Source organism: Polyergus mexicanus, unplaced genomic scaffold (assembly GCF_030449975.1).
Source record: "Polyergus mexicanus isolate NDT 795.1 unplaced genomic scaffold, iyPolMexi1.0 SCAF_1, whole genome shotgun sequence".
In the NCBI taxonomy this organism is placed as follows: domain Eukaryota; kingdom Metazoa; phylum Arthropoda; class Insecta; order Hymenoptera; family Formicidae; genus Polyergus; species Polyergus mexicanus.
The window spans coordinates 2563988-2588239 of NW_027223321.1; the positions used below are offsets into that span (position 1 = coordinate 2563988).

The 24252-nt window shown below is 36.7% G+C and overlaps 2 protein-coding genes across 5 annotated transcripts in view; both read left to right on the forward strand.

The window, feature by feature from the left end:
* The window catches only part of Nachralpha1 (nicotinic acetylcholine receptor alpha1), a 257913-nt gene that overhangs the window by 10734 nt on the left and 222927 nt on the right, over positions 1-24252 (forward strand). For 3 of the 4 annotated variants that reach the window (XM_070316433.1, XM_070316408.1, XM_070316442.1), the window contains exon 1: positions 10037-12361. The gene's annotated coding sequence lies outside the window, so the exon portion shown is untranslated. Of the gene's footprint in view, positions 1-4069; positions 4160-10036; positions 12362-24252 lie in introns of those variants that run through there. The other variant, XM_070316415.1, reaches the window with a different exon arrangement.
* Positions 10898-11808, forward strand: LOC138939002 (clumping factor A-like). Its single transcript, XM_070306436.1, has 2 exons — positions 10898-10959; positions 11343-11808. Exons 1-2 carry the CDS (start codon positions 10898-10900, stop codon positions 11806-11808), a joined length of 528 nt encoding a protein of 175 aa, XP_070162537.1.

Consider the following 24252-nt stretch of genomic DNA (forward strand, 5'->3'; position numbering starts at 1 on the left):
TAAAATATGCATAGCAAAGCGTATAATAATAACTTTACGGAGAGTAAATAAATATTTATTCTTATCGTATGTGTAACAAAAGTGTATAACAATATCTTATACGAATAATTTATACGTTATAGAAAAGAGAGAGAGAAGACGAATGTGGATATATTTAAAATTATTATTTATGAAAATATTAGAATCACGTAAAGTGCCAGTCTTATTAACTACGAATATCTTTATATCGTTGTTAAGCTTAAACTCAATTTACAGGATATAATTAACAGAATTTTATTTATCACATACATTTATACATGGCGTACAATAATAAGTAAAATTATTCTGAAAAATGTGTTCTGAATTATGTCGTGATTTTTAGAGATCGTCTAGAGTAGACTTTATATTTTGTATGAATCCTACATAACGAAAACATTTTGTTGGTCGTCGAGTGCATGACGCTCTCATGTATAACCAACCATCTAGTATTTTTCTTTATGGTAGAGTCGAGACATCGTACGTTCGTCCATTACAGCACTTTATTCTTATGCGTAAGCTATTCTCCTGCGTTTTTATCTTTTGCGCTCACCTTGTATTACTCTACCTTACGAGCTTTATGATAAACGCAACTGTTTTTCCGCTTTTCTCTTTCCTCTCTGTCTCTCGTCCATATTGGTGAGGCAGCGATGGGAAAAATGCAACGCTACTCTTGAGTGCAATAGAAGTTGGTCGGGATAGATCTTTCCGAGCTACATATTTTGTTGTATGTGTCTCAGTTTAGCATGGACGGATACGTGCAATCGTATCGAATGAATTCGCAGAAGGACTTGTGTAAGGAATTTGCATTCCGCGAATTTTTTATGATGCATTATTCCCCTTGCCTCACGACATTGTTAAACGACGTTTTAACCATATTCCTCTTTGCGATACGTTCTCTGATTATGACCTAAATATTTAGTCGACCAAACAACTCTCTGTTATACTCCGAACGCGCATAGTCCGCGGAAGTTATCAGCGTCGTTTCCATCCTAAATTGCACCATTTACCCTGTCTGCTCCTTAATTGCAGGAAAGTTAGTCGAGCATATTTGAAGTTTCTGACGACATGATCGAATTTTGTTCTTCCACGGTCATGTATCGGAAGACAGTTACCCGATGTCGAGCAACTACTCTCGTAAAGTGAACCTGCGAGGACCTCGTAGGACTTGCTTTCCCTTCTCTTACCACGAATTATTAATCAGAACTGGTGGCTAGAATCTAGTGTCGCACAGAAGCCATCTTTCTCAATCACGACGAAAGTTGTACCGGCGTAGCCGGCGTGTTTAGAATTTCCGGTATCTGAACACAAAGATAGAGCAGATGGCGAGGAAGCGCGAAGGAAGAACAAAGAGAGAGAGAAAAAAAAGAGAGATAGAGACAGATTTATGATACGAGAAAATGAAGAGAGAGAGAGAGAGAGAGAGAGAGAGAGAGAGAGAGAGAGAGAGAGAGAGAGAGAGAGAGAGAGAGAGAGAGAGAGAGAGAGAGAGAGAGAGAGAGAGAGAGAGAGAGAGAGAGAGAGAGAGAGCACACACAATCTAGACATAATCGTAGCTGAAAGAGACGGTTACGTCTGGTATGGTTGGTCTTCGACACATGGCGGTAATTAATGTGGCTTCATACATCGGGCGATCTCCCGTCGTAAATTCTCGCTTCGACTCACTATTTCCTCCGTGCTCTCGTACAAAGAAAACTTTTAGAGCTGCGAGATAAGCCAAAATCCCATTATAGTTCTCCGTTAGATTTACCCGCTATATGCCTCGAACATTTGTGCGAGATCTGCGCTCTATCTCCATTCTACCGACTGTATCTGCCATTTGCTGTCCGCTTTCTTCGGGGGTCTTTAACCCCAAGATAATAGTCAGAGCGATGTTGGAGTTTAAATGAGTGTTTGCGCGCTCTCGGTAAATTATGGTGACCTCTTTCGAGGCGCTCATTGCTATATACGTGCACCAGCGGTGTTCAGAAGGTGCACCGTCGTCACATTTCATGCTTGGCTAATTATTATGCAGCGTGCGTTAAAATAGCGTCTTCACGCCCTTCTCCGTTCGATATGTGCCACGCGTTGATATTTTTATTTATTTTCTTGCGTAATTGATTAGCTTTCTTTTTGCTTGACGTTGAATTCTGCGCAACTATAACGAGAAAAGTATATTTATTCTCTCCTCTTGTTGAACTTTTAATGAATTCCAATCGAAGGAAAAAGGCATATTGTTAATTGTTACAATTGTACAATCATCGTAGCGTTATTAATATTTCTTATCGTACGAAAATTAATTTTTATTTTAGCAATTAATGAGAAATTTTTGGATTTTAAATAGAATCTGGAAATATATTTTCTGTATGAGCATGATCATTTTTAAAGAATATAGCATTTCATCCAAATTACCCTTGAAACACATACGAATCTGCTCATTTGCATAATATTGAAATAGAATACAAGAGGAGAAACATACAGTTGCTTTTACATTTTTATCGTGAACGGTTACAGTTTTGGTTGGTCAGCCTTTCAAAAATATTATCAATCTTAATTCAAATACAAATTTTTTAACAATTTTGATATAAAGAGAAGGTACAATGTGTGTAAAATTGACTATTTTTTCGAGATTTTATCTTTTATATTTGTTTGCCAAAATTTTTTTAAATTTGAATTCATATTGTATATTACGTTAAAAAATTATAAATCGATATGTATTTATTTATTTTCTCATGTTATAAAGTTATACAACGAGATAGAGTAATTACTTTAAAACGCGAGTGTATACGTGTACATATTACTTCTTATATAAAATTCGAAAAGGGCGCGAAAGAGTACAATTAGGAGCAACAGGTGTAGTATCGCCGCGGCGCGGCGCGGCGGATGGCGCGTGAAGTTGGTCGCGCGATTTCCGAATTCCGGCTATTGAGGATCCGTTCATTACGCAAAGTTGCGAAACGCGCGAGCGTCGGGATCGAATCGTAGGCATCCTTATTCTTCCGTCGCAGTGTAATAAAGTGGACCTCGTGATTTAACATCGGGGGAGTGCCGTGCAAAGTATCGCGCTATTGTATTTTCGTTATTAATGCGCGCTCGATTGTAATTCATCCCGCGCGATATTTCCTCTACCGTTCGAGACTCGTTCGTTACGCTAATTTGCGAGACGCGCGGGTGTCGAGTGGATTGTAGCTTCATATATTTCTCGCATTATTCTTCCGTCGTAGTGTGATAAAGTAGATCTCGCGATTTAACGCCGGGAGTACCGTGCAAAGTGTCGCGCGATATCGTATCTTCGTTATTAATGCGCGCTCAATTATAATTAATCTCGCACCATTTTCTCTCTTCCGTTCAAAATTCGTCCGTTACGCTCATTGGCGAAATGCATGGGTGTCGAGTAGATGGCAGTTTCATACTTTTCTCGCGTTATTTCTTTGTCGCAGTGTAATAAAGTAGACTTGGCGATTTAACGTCGGGAGTGCCGTATAAAGCGTCGCGCGATCGTATTTCCGGTATTAAGATAATGTATAACGAAGGAACAAGAGACGAAGGAAGGGCGGCAAATTATGTCAAATAACAGAGCAATTGTAAGGGGTGAATGATTTATTATTTATATATAATTGTTTACTTGCGCGCGCGCGTGACTTATTGTTAATTCCCACGACATTCGCATTTCATGAGCAATTACACGTATGATAAAATATAATGTAATGTGTGTAAAAAATACATTAAGAAATATATTTAAAATATTTATAAAATTATAATAACACTTTTCTTAATTTTTATAATAAATGTTCCCACAAAAAAATTATACATATACAATATATATAAAATATTATCAAATGTTTGAATTATTTGTATAAGATTTAAATTTTTACTTGTTAGACTTTATAAAAAAGTTTATATTTAAGAAAAAGATTTTTTTTTATATAGAATATTATATAACTATTTTGTTATTTATTTACTTGGATGAAAAATAAGAAAGTCAATATGTGAAGTCAATACGAAATAATTATGCATTTTAAAATATTAATTATTCTGCTTATCGTTATAATTTGATTATATTTGTACATTACAGATCAGCGTTTGTGTTATACTGTAACTCCAGCAGATGAAGGAGACTGAGACGAACAGAAGGCGTCAACTGATGTAACGGAGCAAACATGGAGTGAGTATCTCTGAATACAAAATTATCTTTTATTTTAATTTAAGGATGTCAGTCTGTGTGCGCGTGTGCAGTTTCAAAAATATAATTATTCTCTCTCTTCCTTCCAATTTTGCAATTTTTCTTTTCGTGGAGTAATCACGTGTAAGAGAAATATGATTTCACGGTGAACAATCGGCGTTCCCTCTTTTTTCGGTGTCAAGAGACTGGTCGGTCTGCCTGCTCGATCTTTTCGCGTTACCCCAAGGGTGTCGTCCCGGTCCGTCTGTCACCGACATCATTCGCCCCAGTTCTGATCTTTCAGTGACGTTAAAGCACGACGTTTTCCTCCCGAGAGGCCGAAGCTCAGGGTAACATCATTATAAATGGCGAAAGGAAAGCTCCCGTTGGGAATGATGTCTACTTGAGAAAATGCATGATACACGACTGACATCTTCTTAAATACCTTCGAATGAAATAGTTATTGGGGGTCGGAATCCCCTTTAGAATAATAGGCAGCGTGACTGTGATAATTGAAGATTTGATAATTGGCTGCAGCAGCTGTTCTTACGAATATTTCTGTCTATATTTCCTTATCAAATATAAATAATTGACTTTTATAATATAAAAAGATTTTATATATTATTTCTAAGCATAATACAAATATGAAAATTAGCTTCTCCCTGCATCTTCTGAATATATAAAATATTATTTTGAAAAAATAGCTTTCCATATCATTTTTGGTATTCAAACATTTTTTTGTCAAATTTTTAATTGAGATTCTTAATTTTACGTGAACTACAAATGATAAATTTTTGTTCTTTGCAATTGTTAATCTATTATTAAATTTTTAAATATAATTGAACAGCAACTAGCATAATTCTGTGAAATGAGGTAAGTCACAAGTATAATTCAATCCTTATTTCACTGCCATATCTTCATTTTTTTTTCTGTCAAAATGCGCGCGTGATGCGAAGAATAATATATCTTCCTCATATAAGGCTTTCGCTAAATAGATGGGGGTTGCGTAAATTTTAGTACGAAATTGAAGATAGACTGAAATTGATTCGCCGCCCGACATAGCAAATAGAAAATAGTAACAGAGAATGTAAGATAGACCGACGCGAAAATAAGGGGTGCAAGAATTTCTCCAGTTATCCGGATGGCATACCAGAGGTAATTGCATTTTTCGACGTAGCGTTTAATTGTACAGGATATCTCTCGTTGTATTTTATCTTTACCATTAGCGTGATACTTGAACGGAATTACTAAAATTACTAATATGTGCGATAATGTTATAAATGGTCGATGATTTATTTTCGACGGAGCTTTCGATGAAGAGACAGTTCTATTCAGCGAAACTTGATGAGGAAATTCGATAACGCTTATGATATCATAAACCTGCATCGCCATACTGAAACAGCGATAACCATTATGGCAACTGTATAACATCAATATGTATTTATCTAAGCGCCACGTGCATTTCGAATTACGATCAATCAACATATTTAGCTTTTGGTTTACACAGATTCTACTTATCTTTGTACAATTATAAATTTCTTATCAATTTTTTGAAAGATAATTTTATTTATCGATTTAATAGACATCGTAATAGATCATTTATATTTATTGATATAGAAAATCCAAGAATTGATTTTCTTATTCTTCTTGTTTTATGATATTCATATATTTGCTATTTGATAGAGATATAAAAATTGCCTTTTATGTAGCGAATGCCGATCAAATATTTTTCTTTGCTGAATAATTTTTTCATTTTACGTTTTTGATTAGAATAATTGAGTGTGCGAGCAAATCTATCGAGGATGTCGATACTCCGGACTGACTGACCTATCTATCTTACGTATTGAGAATACCTCGGGGAAATACGTCTAGTACTCGGCACGCGCCAGGTTCTCTCGGATCGTTTCCACTTTCGTGTTCTACGGCGTTACCTTGTATGAGTATATTAATAATTATGTTAAAGTGTTGTCCGGAAAACAATGCATGTAAGCGATGCATATTATATAGAAAAGGAAAGCAGCTATTAAAGAATGAATTGATGTTGCCACGTCAGCTTTAAGGGTTTAATTGCCGTGTTCGCGTTACAAGTTTGCTTATTCGTAAAATGACCGGTGAAAGCGAGACTTTATCGTCGTAAAATTATCTTCGCGTAATGACAAATGTATAACGCTAGGATAATAAAAGAAAACTCTACAAATTCGCATGATAATTTCCAGTATAATTTAATATCCGGTTTTATAGACTAGTAAATTCGCATCGAGGCCGGAAAAGTGCATTTTCGCGTACGTCGAAACTGCATTTCGTGTGCAATGCACCATATCACACGGTGCAATGTGCCGGTCGCGCCATAAAAGTAACGTGTTCGTTAAGACTTAATAAAAGAGGATTTCGTCCAAATGATCGAGACGGAAGAAGGGGTTAACGGCGACTGCAGCGGTCTTTTCCCGGCTGCTAGGACTAAATCCAACTACGAAAAATCTCTCTCTCTCTCTCTCTTTTTTTTTTCACGAAGCACGCGTACGGCATTGGTTTCCTTCGATGTACATACGCGGTCGGATAACTCGCGGATTTGGACCGTGGGCGCGAATTCTATACACGATCGTCTCTCATTGGCGCATGAATTATTGATATCGCTGATCTATATAATGTTTCATCGGGATGTGTCTTTTGTACGGTGTGGTGAATTCCCATTCGCTCCGCCAACTGGTTCGAATGCCATCGAATTTTCGCGAATAAGCCCCGATCAAATCACATTGGCGAGATAAAGCAGAATGTGTATCTATGTGTCGTGCAAAGGCAACACACAATCGCTCGAACCCTCGTGGAATTCTCTGCTGCCTGTGCCGCGAAACAAGAACTTCACGCATACCGCTTACTTTGGGGAATCCGTGTAGATACCAGCTACCGGAAATACCTCACACATACCCTATCAAATCGGAGTGCTGTAGACCGTTACATATCTGAGGTGGTCTCGCGCAATTTGCTGTAACCGACGTGTGTATTTTCGCTAATCCGAAACATTCTGCAATTAACGCGTCGACTCAATCGGTACATGTATCTTTCACGTAGATTCTATTAAATAGACATTTAAAAATTAAATTATCTTAATATAATTTAAATTTTTTTTTGACGATACATGATTTTTATTGCGTTTGCTGTCTTTTATAAATTAATTTTTGCAAAAATATTTACATATCTCTTTCATCTTATATATATTTATATATTCGATAATGTGAAAAGAATATCGAGTGAATATTTTCGAAACTATTTGAGAAATATTTCCAGATCTCTTCTTTACAAATATATTTTCGTTCATAATAGCTATTGATAGATTTTCCTATTCATTTCTAAATCACTTTATTTTTAGCAGTAATGAGAGTTCTCTCTCACGATCTCGTTAAATTTCATAATTTTAAAATGATCAGCTGTATATTAATAGCCGTTCAAATAGCAAATACGAATAATAAATCAAAAGTAGGAAAAATGAAAAATATTCTTATTGCATATTTAAATCTCAATATGATTAAAAATATATAATAGTTGGCTTTTATATTTAATGATATTCAAATTGTATAAATAAACCTCTGCACGAAGTGATCGCATTTAGAGCCTTAGTGAGAATACAGGTCAAAGAAATATGAATGTGCGCTCAATACATTTATATATTGGATATATGGTGGTATAAGATGTTACCAGTAAGAATACATGAGATGAGCCTAAAAAATTGAGAGCGTAATATTAAATAATATTTTACTGAATAATTTTAACTGTGACAATGAGTAATTGATATTAGATTAATATTAATGAATAATTCTAACAAGTATTCATAAAAATAATCAGGACTTATTTGGCGACATTGTCGTATACTGGAAAATATAAGGGGTATATCAAGGTAACACGGGAAACAGAAGAAAGATGAAGAGCACAAAGTTATATTTGATACATCCGCATCGGATGAAGCGTTCGTTTCCCATCGTTGCGAACCAAGTAATAGGATGGACGGAGAGCGGAGACCAAGACAGTTAAGCAGACGGAAACGTATAAAGGGGGGTAAAGGACGAGATCGAGAAGCGTCTTTTTTTTTTTTTTTTCATCATCCCCCGCATCTCGTCACCATTTCTGCACTCCGTTCAGCACCCTCTGACGAGTCGACCTCGCACCGCCAGTATCAGTATCGACTGGGGTACCTCGTGGAGAGAACAACGGCAGGGAGGGCAGAGGAAAGAGGGTTGCTGAACACACGAAGGAAAGCGAGAAAGAGAAAGAGAGAGGGGGATGGTGGGAAATAGAAAGACAGGGATGCTGAAAGATAGAATGAGAGGAATATGGGGCGGCTCGCCGATTCTCGGCAAATCTCGTGTTCAGTGCCGTATGCGAGTCCGCCTTTTACACTAAGACACTGCGTAAACACTCAGCTTTTTGGCGCATAATCGTCTCATTAATCACTGTCTGAATCTTCCTGTCATTTTGATGAGTTACCGTTGACAATGATGCCGCGACGAGAAGCGTATCGGAAATTTCATCCATACGAGAGGGATGGGCGGATTAATATACGCCATATCTACTTACCGCGTGCCTCGATTGCGAAGGGCTTTATTTCATGATATTATGTTGACGTAAGGTTTATCGACTGATAGGGCTTTTTCATCGTAACGCGCATTTCAAAGATTTTTGTGTTTAAGAGATTGATGAGCATCGCTATTCTGCTTTGGAATATGAACGCGGAAAGCCAGTAATCAAGTAATGGAATGTGCGATTTTTGCACGAAACAATATGTATCACAGGAGTTTATACGCTCGTTGAATTGTATAGTTTCAGATCATACAGTATTTTATACATGGAGATAGTCGCGATTCATGTTGAAAACTATTAATTAATAACACGATCAATAATCTGAATATCTTTAAAATAGTATAAAAAATATTTATCCGATCAATAAAAATAATTTTTGAAACTAACGTTTGTCAAATTATTACATATATAAATATACATCTATATAAACAGTATAAATAAATAGTATCAAGTATACATATATATTAATTGAAAATACTCGCGCATTGCGTTAGAAACGTTTGTAAATAAAAACTGAATATTATGTATCGATTTGTATGGTTTTAGAAATTACGAAAATTTTTTTTCACGATGAATATTTTAAAAATATTTTTGCAGAACTTTATTTTTAAATAGAATACATTTTTTGGCAAAGAATTTATTTTTAGTAATTAAAATAACGAACATATATTCCTAGTTAAACCCGTTTTACAAAAAGTTGAAGGTATAATCGTGTATCGAAAACACGCCGAATCGAAAACGCTTGGGATGAGACGACCGTGAGCTAAGTTTGTTAACATGCCAAACAAGTTAACGGTCGCTTAAGCGGGCTGATCATAAGCAGGAGCGATGATATCGCGCGGATATCATCACACGCAAGCGTGCATCGCGTGGATACGCATCGTCAACGATCTTGCATTTGTTCCTATGCCAAGACGGGGATGAGAGAGCCGCGCAAGCACGCGCATACATCCCTGTCGGCGCGTCACCGCCTCGAGGTTTCCACATGGTCTCGCGTTATATCGAGGGCGAGTTGTGCAATGCTCGGCGCATCTCGAGCGTTCTCGTAGCCGGTCCTGTCGGTGCTGCCACATGGCCGCGCGTCGTGTTTTGCGGGCTTGGCGAGCTTTCAGGGGCGGCACCTGCGTGGTAGGATACTCTCGCTGGCTCTCGCTCGGCGTTAGGGTGTCAGGACGAGTGAGAAAGCGGGGTGGCGGCTCGGCTAGATTCGGCCGACTTCGCAAGTCATCGCCGACGTCTCGCGTCGGGGCTTCCACATGGGTTGGTATTGGCTCCCGGGGCGCAGGATGGCTTGGTGCGACGGGGCTCTAACCGGAGAGAGACTCTAACCGTGGTACGGAGAACGAGACGGCGTAGGATAGGAGTGAGAGGGAGAAAACACGGTGGCGCGATAGGAGAGTGAGAAGGAGAGAGTGCGGGGATGAGACGGAAATAGGGAAAGGGAAAGAGTGAGCGAGAGAAAGAGACAGGCACGGCTCTCGCCACAACACCCCCCGAAACGGGCAGAGCGTCAGTGCTAAGGTGGGTTGCTCGGTCGGAACATTGCCAGAGAGAGAGATACGTCCTGGGAGTGCCTGCCTATCGCATCGACGCGACTTCTTGGTGCAGGACTCGCAGCGGTGCAAGGATCGGAAAGAACGCGCGCACCGGGAAAAGTGACTGATCGAATGGCAATGACACGCACGTACGCATTCGCGTACACATTCGCGAGCACAGGCACACGGGACTCGGGTGAGCACGCACGCACGTAGGCGCGTAAGGAGGAGCGAGGAGAGGAGGGAGAAGACCGAGGAAAAGACCGAGAAACGAGGGAGAGTCCGGCAGCTGGAATCCGCCGGGAGCGCGAAACAAGCGGTAGCGGATCGCGAGTGGAAATAGCGTACGTCGGGTCAGGCAACAATCGCGGGAGAGGCGGTGTAATCCGAGCGCGAGTGGCGGTCGCTTGTGTCGTGCGGCGAGCGAGAGCTCGAAACAACGGTCGGAATCATGAGAGAGAAGGTCGAGCGGTATTCGACATTCATCGGAATGTTACATATGGCCGGATCAGTGCCGTTTCGTTTGGTCGGATAGATGTATCGGAGTCGACTAGAGGAAAGAACAAAGAAAGATAGATAGATAGATCGAAAAAAAGGAAGGGAAGGAAAGTCGGAGATGAAAGAGTAATAAGATATGTCAGAGGAGACGAAAGTCAGTAGGAGATCAGCGTGGCTCGAGGGTGGCGGTGGCCAGTGGTAATGGTGGTGATGGTGGTGGTAGTAGTGGTGCAGTGGTGGGTGCTTTTTAGGTGAATGATCGTCGTCGGCCTCGTGGAAGAGGCGGCCGCCGCTTATGCGGGCCGCCGCGTGTGCCGCATCGTCGCACGCAAATAACTGGAATTTGCCGTCGAGGGCGGCAAGAAGAATCGAGAGACGGGGACGGTGGCGGTGGTGGCGGAAGAAGGGTGTCGTCGTCGCCGCGCGCGATATCGGTGCGGACCGATCGTACGTTAGTGGTAGTTGGCGTTGGCGGTAGCTGTGGTGGTGGTAGTTGGATCGCGAAGGGTGGAACTACCGATCACCGGCGCATCACCCAGGAGTCCGTAACAGTCCGCGGTCGTCGAGCTGGCGGCTGGCAGGGGCCCGCTAGATTCCGCCGTGGGTTATGGGGACCTGGCCCGCGTCACGAAATTCTCGTTTCACGAGTATGACGAAGGAACGACCGAGGAGATCGCGCGCGAGACCGATTACCGCGAGCACCGTAATTACGATCACCGCGATGCCGATGATCGCTGTGACTACTTCGACTGCGACGACTGCCAGCATAAGCCAGAGGATCGCGCCGCTACCGAGAAACCCGACAAGGACGACGATGATGACGATGACGACGAGTACGATTACGAGTACGACGAAGATGACGCCAGCGCCGAGCAAGATGCCGCTGTTGACGACGATGTCGATGGTCCCAGCGACACTGACGACGATGCCGAAGATGGCAGTTGCGCTCGCCCCCGTTGTCGCTGTCCCCGGAAGTTCCTCGTTTCTCGGGCCATCGAAACCCTGGTAGCGGAGGCAACGGTCGCGCGTCTCCTCCTCAATCGTTAGAAGCAGTGCTGTTGTGCCGTCCGGATCTTCCTCCTCTCGGGGCTATCTATATCCGTCGGTGGTGCGTCTGGTGGGTGCTGGTGCGGTGGTGCGCCGTCTACCGATCCCTTGTGTTACAGGTCACTACTGCCGGCCGGCCGTTCGTTCGCGTACCCGCAGTGCGGCGGTCGACCACCGGCTAACTACCGGAGGGCCGTTACCCGGCTGACGGGGTCGCGCGTCGACGACAGTCGTTGTTGTTACGCGCGGGGACGACCACGTACGCGACGGCGACGGTGACGAGGACGAGGACGGCGGCGCGGACCGGGACGAGGACGACGATTACGACGACAGCAACTACAACGACCACGACGACGACGACGACGACGTCGGGGATATGTGCGGGTGCGCTACGTCCACGCGGCGAGGACTCGGGACTGCTGCGGGTAAATCGGCACGGCGCGCCAAGTCCTCGTGTTCGGTACATAGGACGCCCGGGATACGGTAGCTCGTCCTTCGGCGTTACTCCTCATCGACGCCCGCGGGCAATGTGCCCACCCGCCGGGATAGCAACGTGAGTACACGCCTCTTCGATATTGTTCGCTCGTTCTCTTCGTAGCGACGCACGACTATGGAAATGGCCGGTTCTCGCAATCATCTTTTTTATAACGCGAGACAACATTTATTATCAGTACGGTATGACTCGACGCTCTCTATAATTATTTAAAATATATTTTCCTTTAAATGTATTTTTGTACGTACTTGTTAATGACCGCGGCATTCTGTCGTACTGATTAAGGTTGTTGTTGGCTAACGGTAACGCTAACCGATTATTATTTTATTGACAATTCTTTAGTACTTTCTAAAAAATAAAGTATAAAAAGTATGAATATATAAAATTAATTTCTTAGAATATTGTGATTAATATTTTGATATTTCTTGTTTATATTGAACTGTTATAAAAACAATTTAATATTCAAGCTAAAAATATGATTATTTCTTCAGTTATTCAATATTTGAATTTTAGAAAGCATTTTTATAACAGATATTCTTTTACCTAGAAAATAATGTCAGTTTAAATTTTTAAATCTGTATATATACATTGGAGATAGATCCATAACGTATTTTTTATTTTGGAGAATACATATTTTAAGTTTAATACACGCGCGCGCGCGCACGCACGCACACACACACATATATATGCGATGAAACTTGAAAATATGTTTGAACGCATTACAAACAATTAAGCACGTCTATATTCATGATATCATAAATATTTTTTGATTACAAATAAAATATTCCAACAATACGGAAGTAAAATTAAATTATTTACTCGATTTGTAGTAAACTTATTAAACTCGCGTAGTAAACTTCTTAAGGGCAAGTTTTATCATGTTGAATCGAACAGCGATTCCTTAAAGTGTTTCTGAGAAGTATCTGTTTCAAGATGTTTATATTGTCTTTGTCCGAAACTGTTTTTAGCACGTTTAATTTTCGTAGCGTGATACCCGAGAAATTTTAGAATTTCATGCTTAAAAAAATTCACGAAACCTTAAGTAGATTTTTTTTTTTTTTCTTATGATTCAGAAATATATTCCGCGATAAAAAATTATAGAATTTCTGACATTTTGTGTGTGTATGTGTGTCTGGGTGTGACATCTTCTTTAAAAAAAAAATTAAAAGGTTTTTTCATATATTTATAATACATTTTCAAGTAGTTTTTATGAAGTAGTTTTTTTTTACATTTGATCAAACAAAAGATAAATTGCACTACTCTAACGGATATCACTTTCAGTCATGTTTTCATATTGTATATATTTTCCCTCAACAACTAAGATTTTTGCACGTCACATATTTTATGGAAAGACGCTTTGTAGTTGGGTAATACTTTAATTATCAATTTAACGCTTCTCTGATTTCAATTGAAGTCGAGGACGGGATACTAGGACGTCAGATGAGGACTCGTGTGTTTTACTTATGAGTGACTCCGAACAATTCGCGCGAAAAAGAAATGAACGATCGATCGATCGAGAGAGAGAAAGAGAGAGAGAGAGAGCTCAGCCCCTCTAGTTAAATACACACCGAGACTATTTCTTCGTGACGCCCGCGTTCTTACTCGAAGCGAAGGATAAATTGCCTCTTCCCCTCAACTTTTCTCCAGAAAAAGCCACCCGAAAGCTCCTACGGAATCGTGCGAAAACGTCGGAGTGCTTTCAAGGGATGGAGGGCCTGGGCGTAGTCCTCCTGCCACGCTTGTCTGACCCCTCTTTCTCTCTTCTACTTCTAGTACGCTCGCTCGGCTCTTACATTCGTAGTGATTTAAGATTTTTCCAAAACGTATCAATTGTTTGCATCTGCTTCTTTTACAATAAGCCTCATTTCTCTAATTCTTATATTAATATTCCACCCTTATTTACGTATACGGAATAAAAAGATGAAATTTAAATAACACATTCTTCAACAAACTTAAATTCGATTTTTCTCAACAAAAACATTATAATTATTGCTACTTTATCGGTATTTCTTCATTTTGAATATTAAAAATCTCTGCAAATCTCGAAGAGTATGTTTTGTTATCTATTCGATATTTATAATAAAAGTTATGATAAAAAGCCGTTTATTCTAAATTACTAAAAAATGCTATTTTGATCGCGTTAAAAGGAATTAATCTTGATTAATCGATTAAATCAATTCTCAAAATATTATCGGTTTATTTTAAAACGTTTTATGTGTAACATTTTGCATTCGAAATATAATCTAAAATAATTATTATATTCTACGTTCTTAATTTTGTAATTTTACTTTTTATATTATATATTTATAATTTTTTTAACAAGATATAGTTTATGTGTTTGTGCGATTATCATGATTATGTGTTTAGACGATGAACAAAAAACATTATTGTAATTATAATGGTATGACACGATAATGATATTATTGGATATTTAATCAAATTGATTAAAACCGATCACTGTACAATGCGTAGCAATTTATTACATTTTATACACATAAAAGAACTCGAAGTTTCACGTTATTATTATTTAAATAAAGCGCCGTTCTAATGCTTTTATATAATGTTAATACAAAACATAATAATATACACACAGATATTTTTGTTTATATCACTTTTTCATAGCTTTTAATAAGTTTTCGCTTATTGAAAAAATTTTCGATATTTTTTTGAAATGAAAGATATATACAAACTCTTCGCTTTGAACAATCATATTGTTATTTATCCGTTGTTTGATATGAATATGTATTGTATATGTGTATATGTTTCTGTGAACGCGATAAATTGTGAAATTCATCAAAATTTTCCGCGCGAGTATTATTTGACAGTTTTACACGCAATTCGGTTGAGACCCGGTTTAAATTACGAGCGATTTGCTTTTAATCCGTATAATCGAAAAATTCCAAATCTGCAAAAAAGTTTAAACGGGCGATTCTATTATTTTCGAAAATCCAGTGTTTTGCAGTAAATTTATGTAACTCGTTATCCATCTAGTAATGGCTGTATATCAAATATTTTTCTCTGCGCAGAGAGACGCGATGAGTCGTACGATAAAACGTTTCATAAATTTTTATTTGATTATCCATACATGTTTGAGCTGCTCCCTTTAACGTTATAGGTTGGATGACATGTTAAAGTCTCCTTTAACCGATTGATATTAATGTAATAGCGGAAAATAAAAATATATATGTAATGGTGTAGTGGAGTATTTGAATATTTTAAAAGTGAAATTATGCGTTTTGCATCAAAATCGTTGTTTTTGAAGTATCTATAAAAATATATATATATAACATGTAGAAAAAAATATACTGGCTTTTGAACGCATTGACGTTGACATGCGCGTCACAATACGCGTAATAAAAGTGATAAGTTTTAGGTAGCTGACACTTTAAATGATAAAATTCTGCTATTTACACTTGTATCGATTTCTTTTTCTTTGCGATGAAAGGATAGCTTGCATGTCACAACGACATAGAAATAATGTAAAATTTTCGGTTTCTACGATCCTTCTTCTTTTCTGTCACCGTATCATGTCATAGCACATCACTTATCTAGAGTGTAAACATGAAATGTTCGTGAAAGAAGATTATGGAAGAATACAAAATACCGTTACACTTATCGTGAAAGTAACGAATAATTGATGGATATGAAAGCCAAATTTACATTTTATTTTTTTCAACGTTAAATTTCAAATGATATCTTATTTCGTATCTTATTATGTATTCTTTTCAAATAAACAATATAATTAAAGTTGTATTGTTTATATCAAAATCCAAAATAAAAAAAATTTTGGCGATTTAATTAGATTTACACATGTTAAAAGTTTTTTCGATTTTATCGCGAAAGAGAAGAATTTGAGTTTTGCTTTGTATGTGTGTGTGTATATATATATGTATATATTATAAACCCATAATATTTTTCAAGTAAAATTTTAAGTAAAATCGAAAATGAAAATTTATTAAGATTTATTAATTATTTATTAAAATTTCTTTAAAATAATTTTTCTCAATATACAAAAAGAATTTTGTAGCACACACAGTCGCGAACAAATTTTTATTTTAGGTCGTCGATACATTCTCGCAAGTTTTGTTCGCGAGTTCGATTTAGAACAGGGTTTAAAATGTACTCTATCATAGTTCTTACGTACGCAATAAATCTATTTGCATTTATATCATGAATTCTCTACTCTCGTTCTCTCTACTTTTTCTCATTTCTTTTTTCTCATCTCGATCTTCTTTTCGGGTTTTATAGTCACTCGTTGTACCGCGATCAGAAATGTCAATATGAAATATTATCAAAACTCGCGCATTATATCGGTGTGCAGCATTTTCTTTTCACCTGATAATTTTGAAGAATTACCCTTGCTCAATAAAGTCCGCGATAACTTGTACAAATGACGGCGAAAAATCGTTGGGTTCTCGTTAAAGTTTCCGCGTCGCAACTGCCGACGACAGCAGGACTATGGCTTTTTTCGGCGAGTATCGCGAAAATGAACGCGGGAAAATTTTTATCGACGTGACGGTTCGATCGAGCCGTTTCGTCCTTACCGCGACATTTCCGGATAAAGCGCGACACTTCCGGCATGTTGAACGAACTCAGATTTCTATGGAAATGCGAACGAATGGTCGAAACCTGCTGACGTGTCGGCAGTGTCCAGAAACGTCGTCATTTAACGTCATTTTATAACGATGTATCCATTGATTAAAGTTTGTCCTGTCGTGGTTAGGTATAACGCAATGATTTTCGATAAGACATTTTTTCTAAGAAAAATAATTGACTTCAGATTAATCAAGCGATGATGACACGATCCGTGTACAGAGCTATTGCAAGAAGCGTCGTTAGTGGCGAGAAAACTGTCATCGTCAGTCAATCGTCTCGTCTATAGTTTGGCGTGTGATTTAATGATCGGGTCTATATTGATATTATTCAAATTTATGATCTACCTGCTGTGCTCTGCCGGATGAAATTTACATTCGAATTAACGTCCGGCTCCTATCATGCCAATATTCAATTTGCTCATTTTTCTCAACGTGATTCTCTCGAAGACTCTCCCGCAAACTCTCTTCGCTTTTTGATTGATCACTGCATATAGATTGCGATCAGGCAGATCGAATAAATTAGTGGCCGATAAACACAGTCGATTGCATCGGGCACTATCGAATGCAAAAATCCTTTAATAGTGATATCGTTTGCACGCATAAAAGCGCGGACTGATATCCGATATGCAATCGGAATTACGAGACGTTTATTTCGTAACGTAATTTTTTTTGTCGGGCTTGAGATAATCAAACATCAATAATTGTCATTATCAACTAATATTTCGCGTTGCTAAATGCTTTGAATTTCTTGATTGCGATATAAATGATTCAGGTTTGAAAAACGCACATTTGACGAGAAAAACTCAATTCTTTGATATAGAGCATTAGTATATTGTTTTATAATGCACTTATATTGTATATACCTGGCATACAGGCAACCTTATATGATGTATTTTACAATTTAGAAAAGATAAAGAAGATGGGAAAAAACGCATTTGTGTGAGAAAAAAATTTATGTTTCATAATCTTTGAGTAATGTAAAATTGCACGAATGACCTCAATTTTCTGCTCTATATACAATTAAAGGTTGCCTTAGATGCTATCATATATGTGTAGAGTTTTTCTCTTTAGACAATAACATGCTAAAGAACTATCTGCAATCTCAAATTGAAACAATACATTTAAAAAATTGGTATTTTTCTCTTAATAGATTAAAACATATAGGAGATATCAAAAAGGATTAATCATTTGCTTGAAAATTATCTTATTTTATGAGATATACGCGCCTTATCATTTTTTCTACTAGCAAATGAAGCGGCCGACTTTTGTGTGATACAAACGTGAATTACCGGCGAGATCGGCGCGTAAAACGGGGAAAAATACGTGAACTAACTGGTTACGCTTGTTAAGTTCTATTATCACGCTGATGCGTTTTAGTGATAAGAAGGGAGAGGGATACTCATCTCAACTCAATTTCTATGTTTTAACACTTAATTGTAACTAGGGAGAAAAGTTATTTTGTCGGTCAGCAATTGCCGTTAAATTATATGAGGAGTTTAATCAGGTTAGTAACTGCCGGCTGCGATATAAAAATTCAGGAGCGTGGGAGACAGGATACCGGAGGGCGCGAGAAGGATCAATTTCCGGCCGCGGTGGTCCGTCCGAGAGAGTGATTCGTTCCCTCGTTTATAGCGAGTATTTAATACTGCGAGGAGAAAAGAAGAAGAATGAGCAATTTCCGAAATTTTGCGGATGCGTTTACGCCGAAAAATTCCGGCGCGTCTGATCCGTCGCGTCATAAAAGGAGAACATATTTTGTTATTAAACCGAGGTTTCGTCGAATCAATTAAAACCACTCTATACCACCGCATAATCCGCATAAACTTCTTCTATCGCTATAAGTTTTTAACGTCGATTCGCGTCATGTAATTAGTCCTCTTACGAGTGGCGTACGTTAATTGCGCTTTGAAAATTTCCGGCTCAAAGTGTTGATTAAGTGATAAAAGAAGAAAATAATGTTCAAAGAAAACCGTACAAATATAATAATTGGTGTACGTGTAATAACGCGAATATAATTGTAGATGATAGATTCAAATTTAATTTGACGCATGTGGAAAGTTGCGACAAATTATAGTCATCTTTCCAAACGTTTTCTCGCTAAGGAAAATTTCATTCTAAACTACTCATAATGTACCGGGAATAACGCGGCGAAAGTGGGGCACTTTCTACATAATTATTTACAAATAGTTAATTAAAAATTCAGATTAAAATTTTGCGTTTCATGAATATTATCGTTAGCTCTAGTAAAGAGAAACTGTGAGAGGGAGGCAACAATAAATGTAAATAAAACACATACGTATATCGCCGGAAAAAATAACGATTAAACTTAAATTTAATAAAATATATTAAAACGGGTGTCGAGGGATCAATCGGAGAGTTACACGGCCGAGACGTTAACTAACTCTTCAAAGGAAGCAGGTTAGCTGTTTGTAGCTTTTTTTACTCCGTGAACAATACTAGGCGATTGCGGACATTGTTTAAAGCGACCGAGTTGGTCGTTCACTGTGAAGTACTGATGTTACGCTCCATAGTCGAGTGAACCGCACCCACCGTATTGCTCTATTTTCTTACGCGTTTATAATCAAATTACACACAATGGCATACGATGTTTAAATATACTAAATTTATCTGATGATGTAACGGGAGAAGATCGTGAAAATTAATGAATAATTTATTTCTACGAGAAATAATAATGCAATATTGATATATTGAAGATTTATGCGTCAACGCGGTGAATATGTGTGTAATTTATAAATTTGTATTGTAATACTTTGTGTATTATTTTTTCTGTATTTTACAAGGGAATACGAAATTGTTCATTTTTCAAATAAATATTTTATTATTATAAGTATTATATAAATTTTTTACTGTTGCTATGCTTTTATTTTACTTTATCTCTTTGATTTTATATGATTATCTTTATGTATTGTTTCATAGATATTTTTATATATAAGAGATATAATATTGAGACGATGATTATGATACTGTTTAGGTACTATTATTAAGTTAAATGGATGAAAATGGATATAATGTGTATAGATTCTAACAAGCTTGGCAACATTAACGAATTAATTCAATTTACAATTTCTATGTCGAAATACGCACTGACCGTGTTTTTCGAGAGTGATGCACTTTGACCTAGTAATACGAGGATGTAGGTTAAATCGATTTTTGAAAGCAGCATACGCGTTTTATAAAACTTCCTTTCAAAGCATCGCATACAAATGCATAAAAATAAAAAATGCTCTTTTAATTCTAAAAAATTCTGCTACTTATATACCAGCTAGTGTAATTGTTATCTTAATTTTTCCAATTTAATCTGTGTTTATTTTTTAATATTAAGATAATGTGATTTTTTGAATGAATTCTTTTTCTAATGATACAGACTACCCTTCCTCTCCATACACACAAATTCATTTTGAATTTTTTATGATAAATTCTTTAATTAATTTATAAAATAGATTTTTTCTCAACGGAAATGTTAAGAAAATACTTGTCATAATTTTCAAATTTTAATATATTAGATATTATTAATTCAATGAATTAAATAAGACATAAATTAAATTTTCTTAAAGTCTGTTTAAAATTACCTTAGGAACGTACTATCGCCGTAGATATATGTACAATATATATATATATTTTTTTTTGAAATTTTGCTGAAAACTTTTTTTATAATCGTTAATTATTTGAGATGATTAGTCGGTTTTTTTTTTGGAGAAAAAAATAATCTTAAATCTTATCTGCTGAAAAAAATATTAAAGAATAATGCGATGTAAATGAGATAATTTATGTGCGTATATCGTAAAAACTTTTTTTAATTACTTTAGGATGTTTTTTACATCTGGATTTTAAATCGTTTATTACATATTACACACACACACACACACAAATACTAGAATTAATTTTCATGATATTATATTGTCTCGTATTTTTTAAATTATTTTATATATTTATTTTATAGTGATTACTTAATAAACAAATTTTTGGGTTGTATTGAAAATAAATGGGAGCTTCTCTTAATAACATAAACAAAAATATTACATTTCCAGATCGACGCGATGTAAATATATAGAAAGAAATGTGAACATATAGAATAGAAATATTGTGCCTCTTTATATATCATTCTCGCTTTACCTTCGATTGTACCTCAACCGTTTACGATATTCACAAGCGATCAATCTAAGCGAGAGCCCGAATTTAGGCATCAATCACGCGCGAGATCAACACGCGTCAATTTACAGGCAGACATTCGTCAGGTACAAACGTAGATAAGTCTCTCGATATAATAAAAAGAGGCTGAGTCGACTAAAACTCGCAATTTTTGATCCATCAATCGATTTTGCGTGTTTTCAAGTTCCTGTGTGCGATCAGGCTATCGTCTCTCTCTTTCTCTCTTTCGAACCACATCAATTTCATCTGATCGATGAATGTCGGGCCGTTCATCTATCCACCACAATCCATTTGGGGCCGGTCAGTTAATGAAATCTATAACATGCCTACGCGCGCACAAACACACACACACAATCCAGATGTTAATTTCGGCCCATCGTGCGATGGAACGATGTGTGTGTGTGTGTGTGTGTGTGTGCCGGATGCATTTTTTATGCGGGATTGAGTCCGGGTCGAATGCAAACCGGTCCAGTGTCATCTCGGCGTGAAGTGTTGCAGACAGCGGAACCGTGACGGAACCGAGTTTTATTTTTCTCTCTTTCACAAGCGTGGCGAGCGATAAAGCACTTTGTGATGCAAATGCCTCGAAATAATAATGCCGCCTTGTGCATCACAGGCATGCTCTGCGAGTCGTCTATCGAATAGTTCTATTCAGTCGCCTATTCGCGGATAAAGTTGACCGAGTTTGCTCCGAAAGCGAGAGAGATAGAAAAAATGAAAGAGACAGAAAGAGAATACGGTGATTATATCCTGTTAAAAAGGGATGAAATATAACATATTGAACGTATCAAAGCTGCTTATTAATAATTTACGTACAAAATCATTTATCGCTCAATTGTCGAGAGTGTCTAGTCTATTTCACAACATTTTTAAATGAATATAGAAAATATTTTTTGATGTATCGAAGAAATATCTGCGAATTTTTTTAGGAAACACGCAGTAAATTTTCTCTGCAATATTTTTATAACTCTGGAAACAATCAAGATGTAAATATATTGCAGATAAATATACAGAAGCGAGGGGAAAGAAAGCGTTATTGTTTGAATAAAATAATAAATTGTTTCGTAGGAAAGATTATTTTAATAAGTCAAAATAATCGAAGAGTGCGAGGTAAATATATCTTATAATTCCAACACGTTCTATGATAAATAGATTCCTACATTAGATTATGCTTCGTGAGCTAAATACGGCTTACGACTCTTGGGGCGTTTGTACGATATTCTGTTATTCCAGCGTTCCACTCCCCTACAATGATATTCAGGTAGAATTATTGTCCCGATAACAAAGTGCGAGTCAGACAGTACAACGTGGACGATTTTCAAAGTTACGAGACTGTATACGCGAGTCAGGGTTAGCAGAACCTAATTACTTGTACGACTGTTTAGTTCGAGTCTCGAAAGTTCCTTTGGATCGTAAGATTTAATGGACTTTGATGCCATATCAAATTGAGTAGTAACCCTTTACAATTTTGCCGAGCTTGATAATATTCCGCGGATCCGTTAAACGATTTTAGACATTATTGTTCGAAACTATAATCCGGTACGGGCTAGATACCGGAAATAGGAGATAAATCCTCGTTGAAATGACCATCGGCTATTGCTGCAATCGTTTCAAGAAGCTTGCAATCGATATTCTTTAATAGAAAATTTGCGAGATGTCCGATTATAGAATTATTTTACGAAATGTATAATTATGCTGTTAAATTAAGTTTGTTTAAATTTTTAATGTGTTCAAAACAAAAATACAAAATATTTATACTTTTAAAATTGCTAAATTAACTTTACAAATTATTATTTATATCTTACGCACACGTATATTGCCAATGAAGTTAATATTATTTTCTAATATTAATAAACATTTTTTTTTAGTTTTAATATTTTTTTAAGTTTAACTTTAAATTATCGGGCTTATGATTATATAGATTTATATAATTATTTTTGTGTGTTTGACTATTGTTCTACGACTATAAAGACACTACGTCAAGATACACACAATTATGAAGTAAAAAGTAATAGGAAATATTCACATATGTGGCTAAATTGAAATTGATGTCAGCGATTTTTCTCCTTCATGATACGTTCGTATATACAGATGTTCGAAGTATTGAGAATGACAGATGCAATATATAAGAAAAGAATAGTGTCGATTCGAAAGAAATGGAAGTCGTGATAATATTGACACGTCAGCGCGGAATTATCTCTATTTTATTTTTTATTTTGATATTTAAATAATTATAATAAATAAAAATAAATTTAAATAACGTATATTAAAGAATAAAAAAGTACCGATTTATTCGATTAATTTAATTAATTTAATTAGTTTGTTGAAATAATTATATACATGTAATAATTAATTATATACGGGTATATTACAAGACTAGATTTGACGTGTAAATTCTGGAAGAGTCTGAGTTGATGTTAAAGCAAACTAATTAATCACAGTTGACTTGACGAATTAATTATTATTTAGAGTAATTAATATTAATTGAGCAATTATAAATATTATTATAATTATAGTTAAATAAGGATATATTTATGAAAACGGATTCAAAATAGCTTTACAAACGATTTGTGGATACTAATAATAAAATTTAATTAATTATTTTGTTAATTAGAGACTAATTCTCATTTGGTCGCTACGCTAAACGATATTTGTACTTTTATCGATTCCCCCAAATATTACATATATTCGTGTTATCGATTCTGTTTATAGTATTAATAAAGATATCATGAATTCGCGTTAGTGGATGATTGGAACTTTCATATAAATAATTTCTCATACTGAGTTAGTATAATCGATTGTCGTTTCCTTTGTACCGTATTTGTGAGATTCGGATCGTTCCTCAATCGTTGATCGCAATACGCGAAAGATGTGGAAAGTTTGAAATATAGGCACTTTTACATGAGCTCACCGAAATTTCGAGAAATGCACACTATGTAACAACCCTCTTACATACGTCAAATCAAACTTCCTTCGAAGCTAGTATTCAAATAGGATACCAAGGATTTTTCTTCGAAAAAGAATATCGAAACCAATTGTGTCTTGGTGTTCCTGGATATTGATGGAATTATATAATAAATTGTATATAATCTTTTTAACAATGTCAGATGTATCCCATAATCGTTACTTTTATTTATTCTTTAAGTTAAATATATGAGCATGTTTCATGTTCTGCTTGTGCTTGCC

Excerpts from the sequence above, each read along its gene's own strand:
- LOC138939002 (XM_070306436.1), top strand. The coding sequence starts at position 10,898 with ATGTCAGAGGAGACGAAAGTCAGTAGGAGATCAGCGTGGCTCGAGGGT. Across the intron at positions 10,960-11,342 it reads GAGGGTGGCGGTGGCCAGTG|GGGCCCGCTAGATTCCGCCG; the intron begins GTAATGGTGGTG and ends GGCGGCTGGCAG.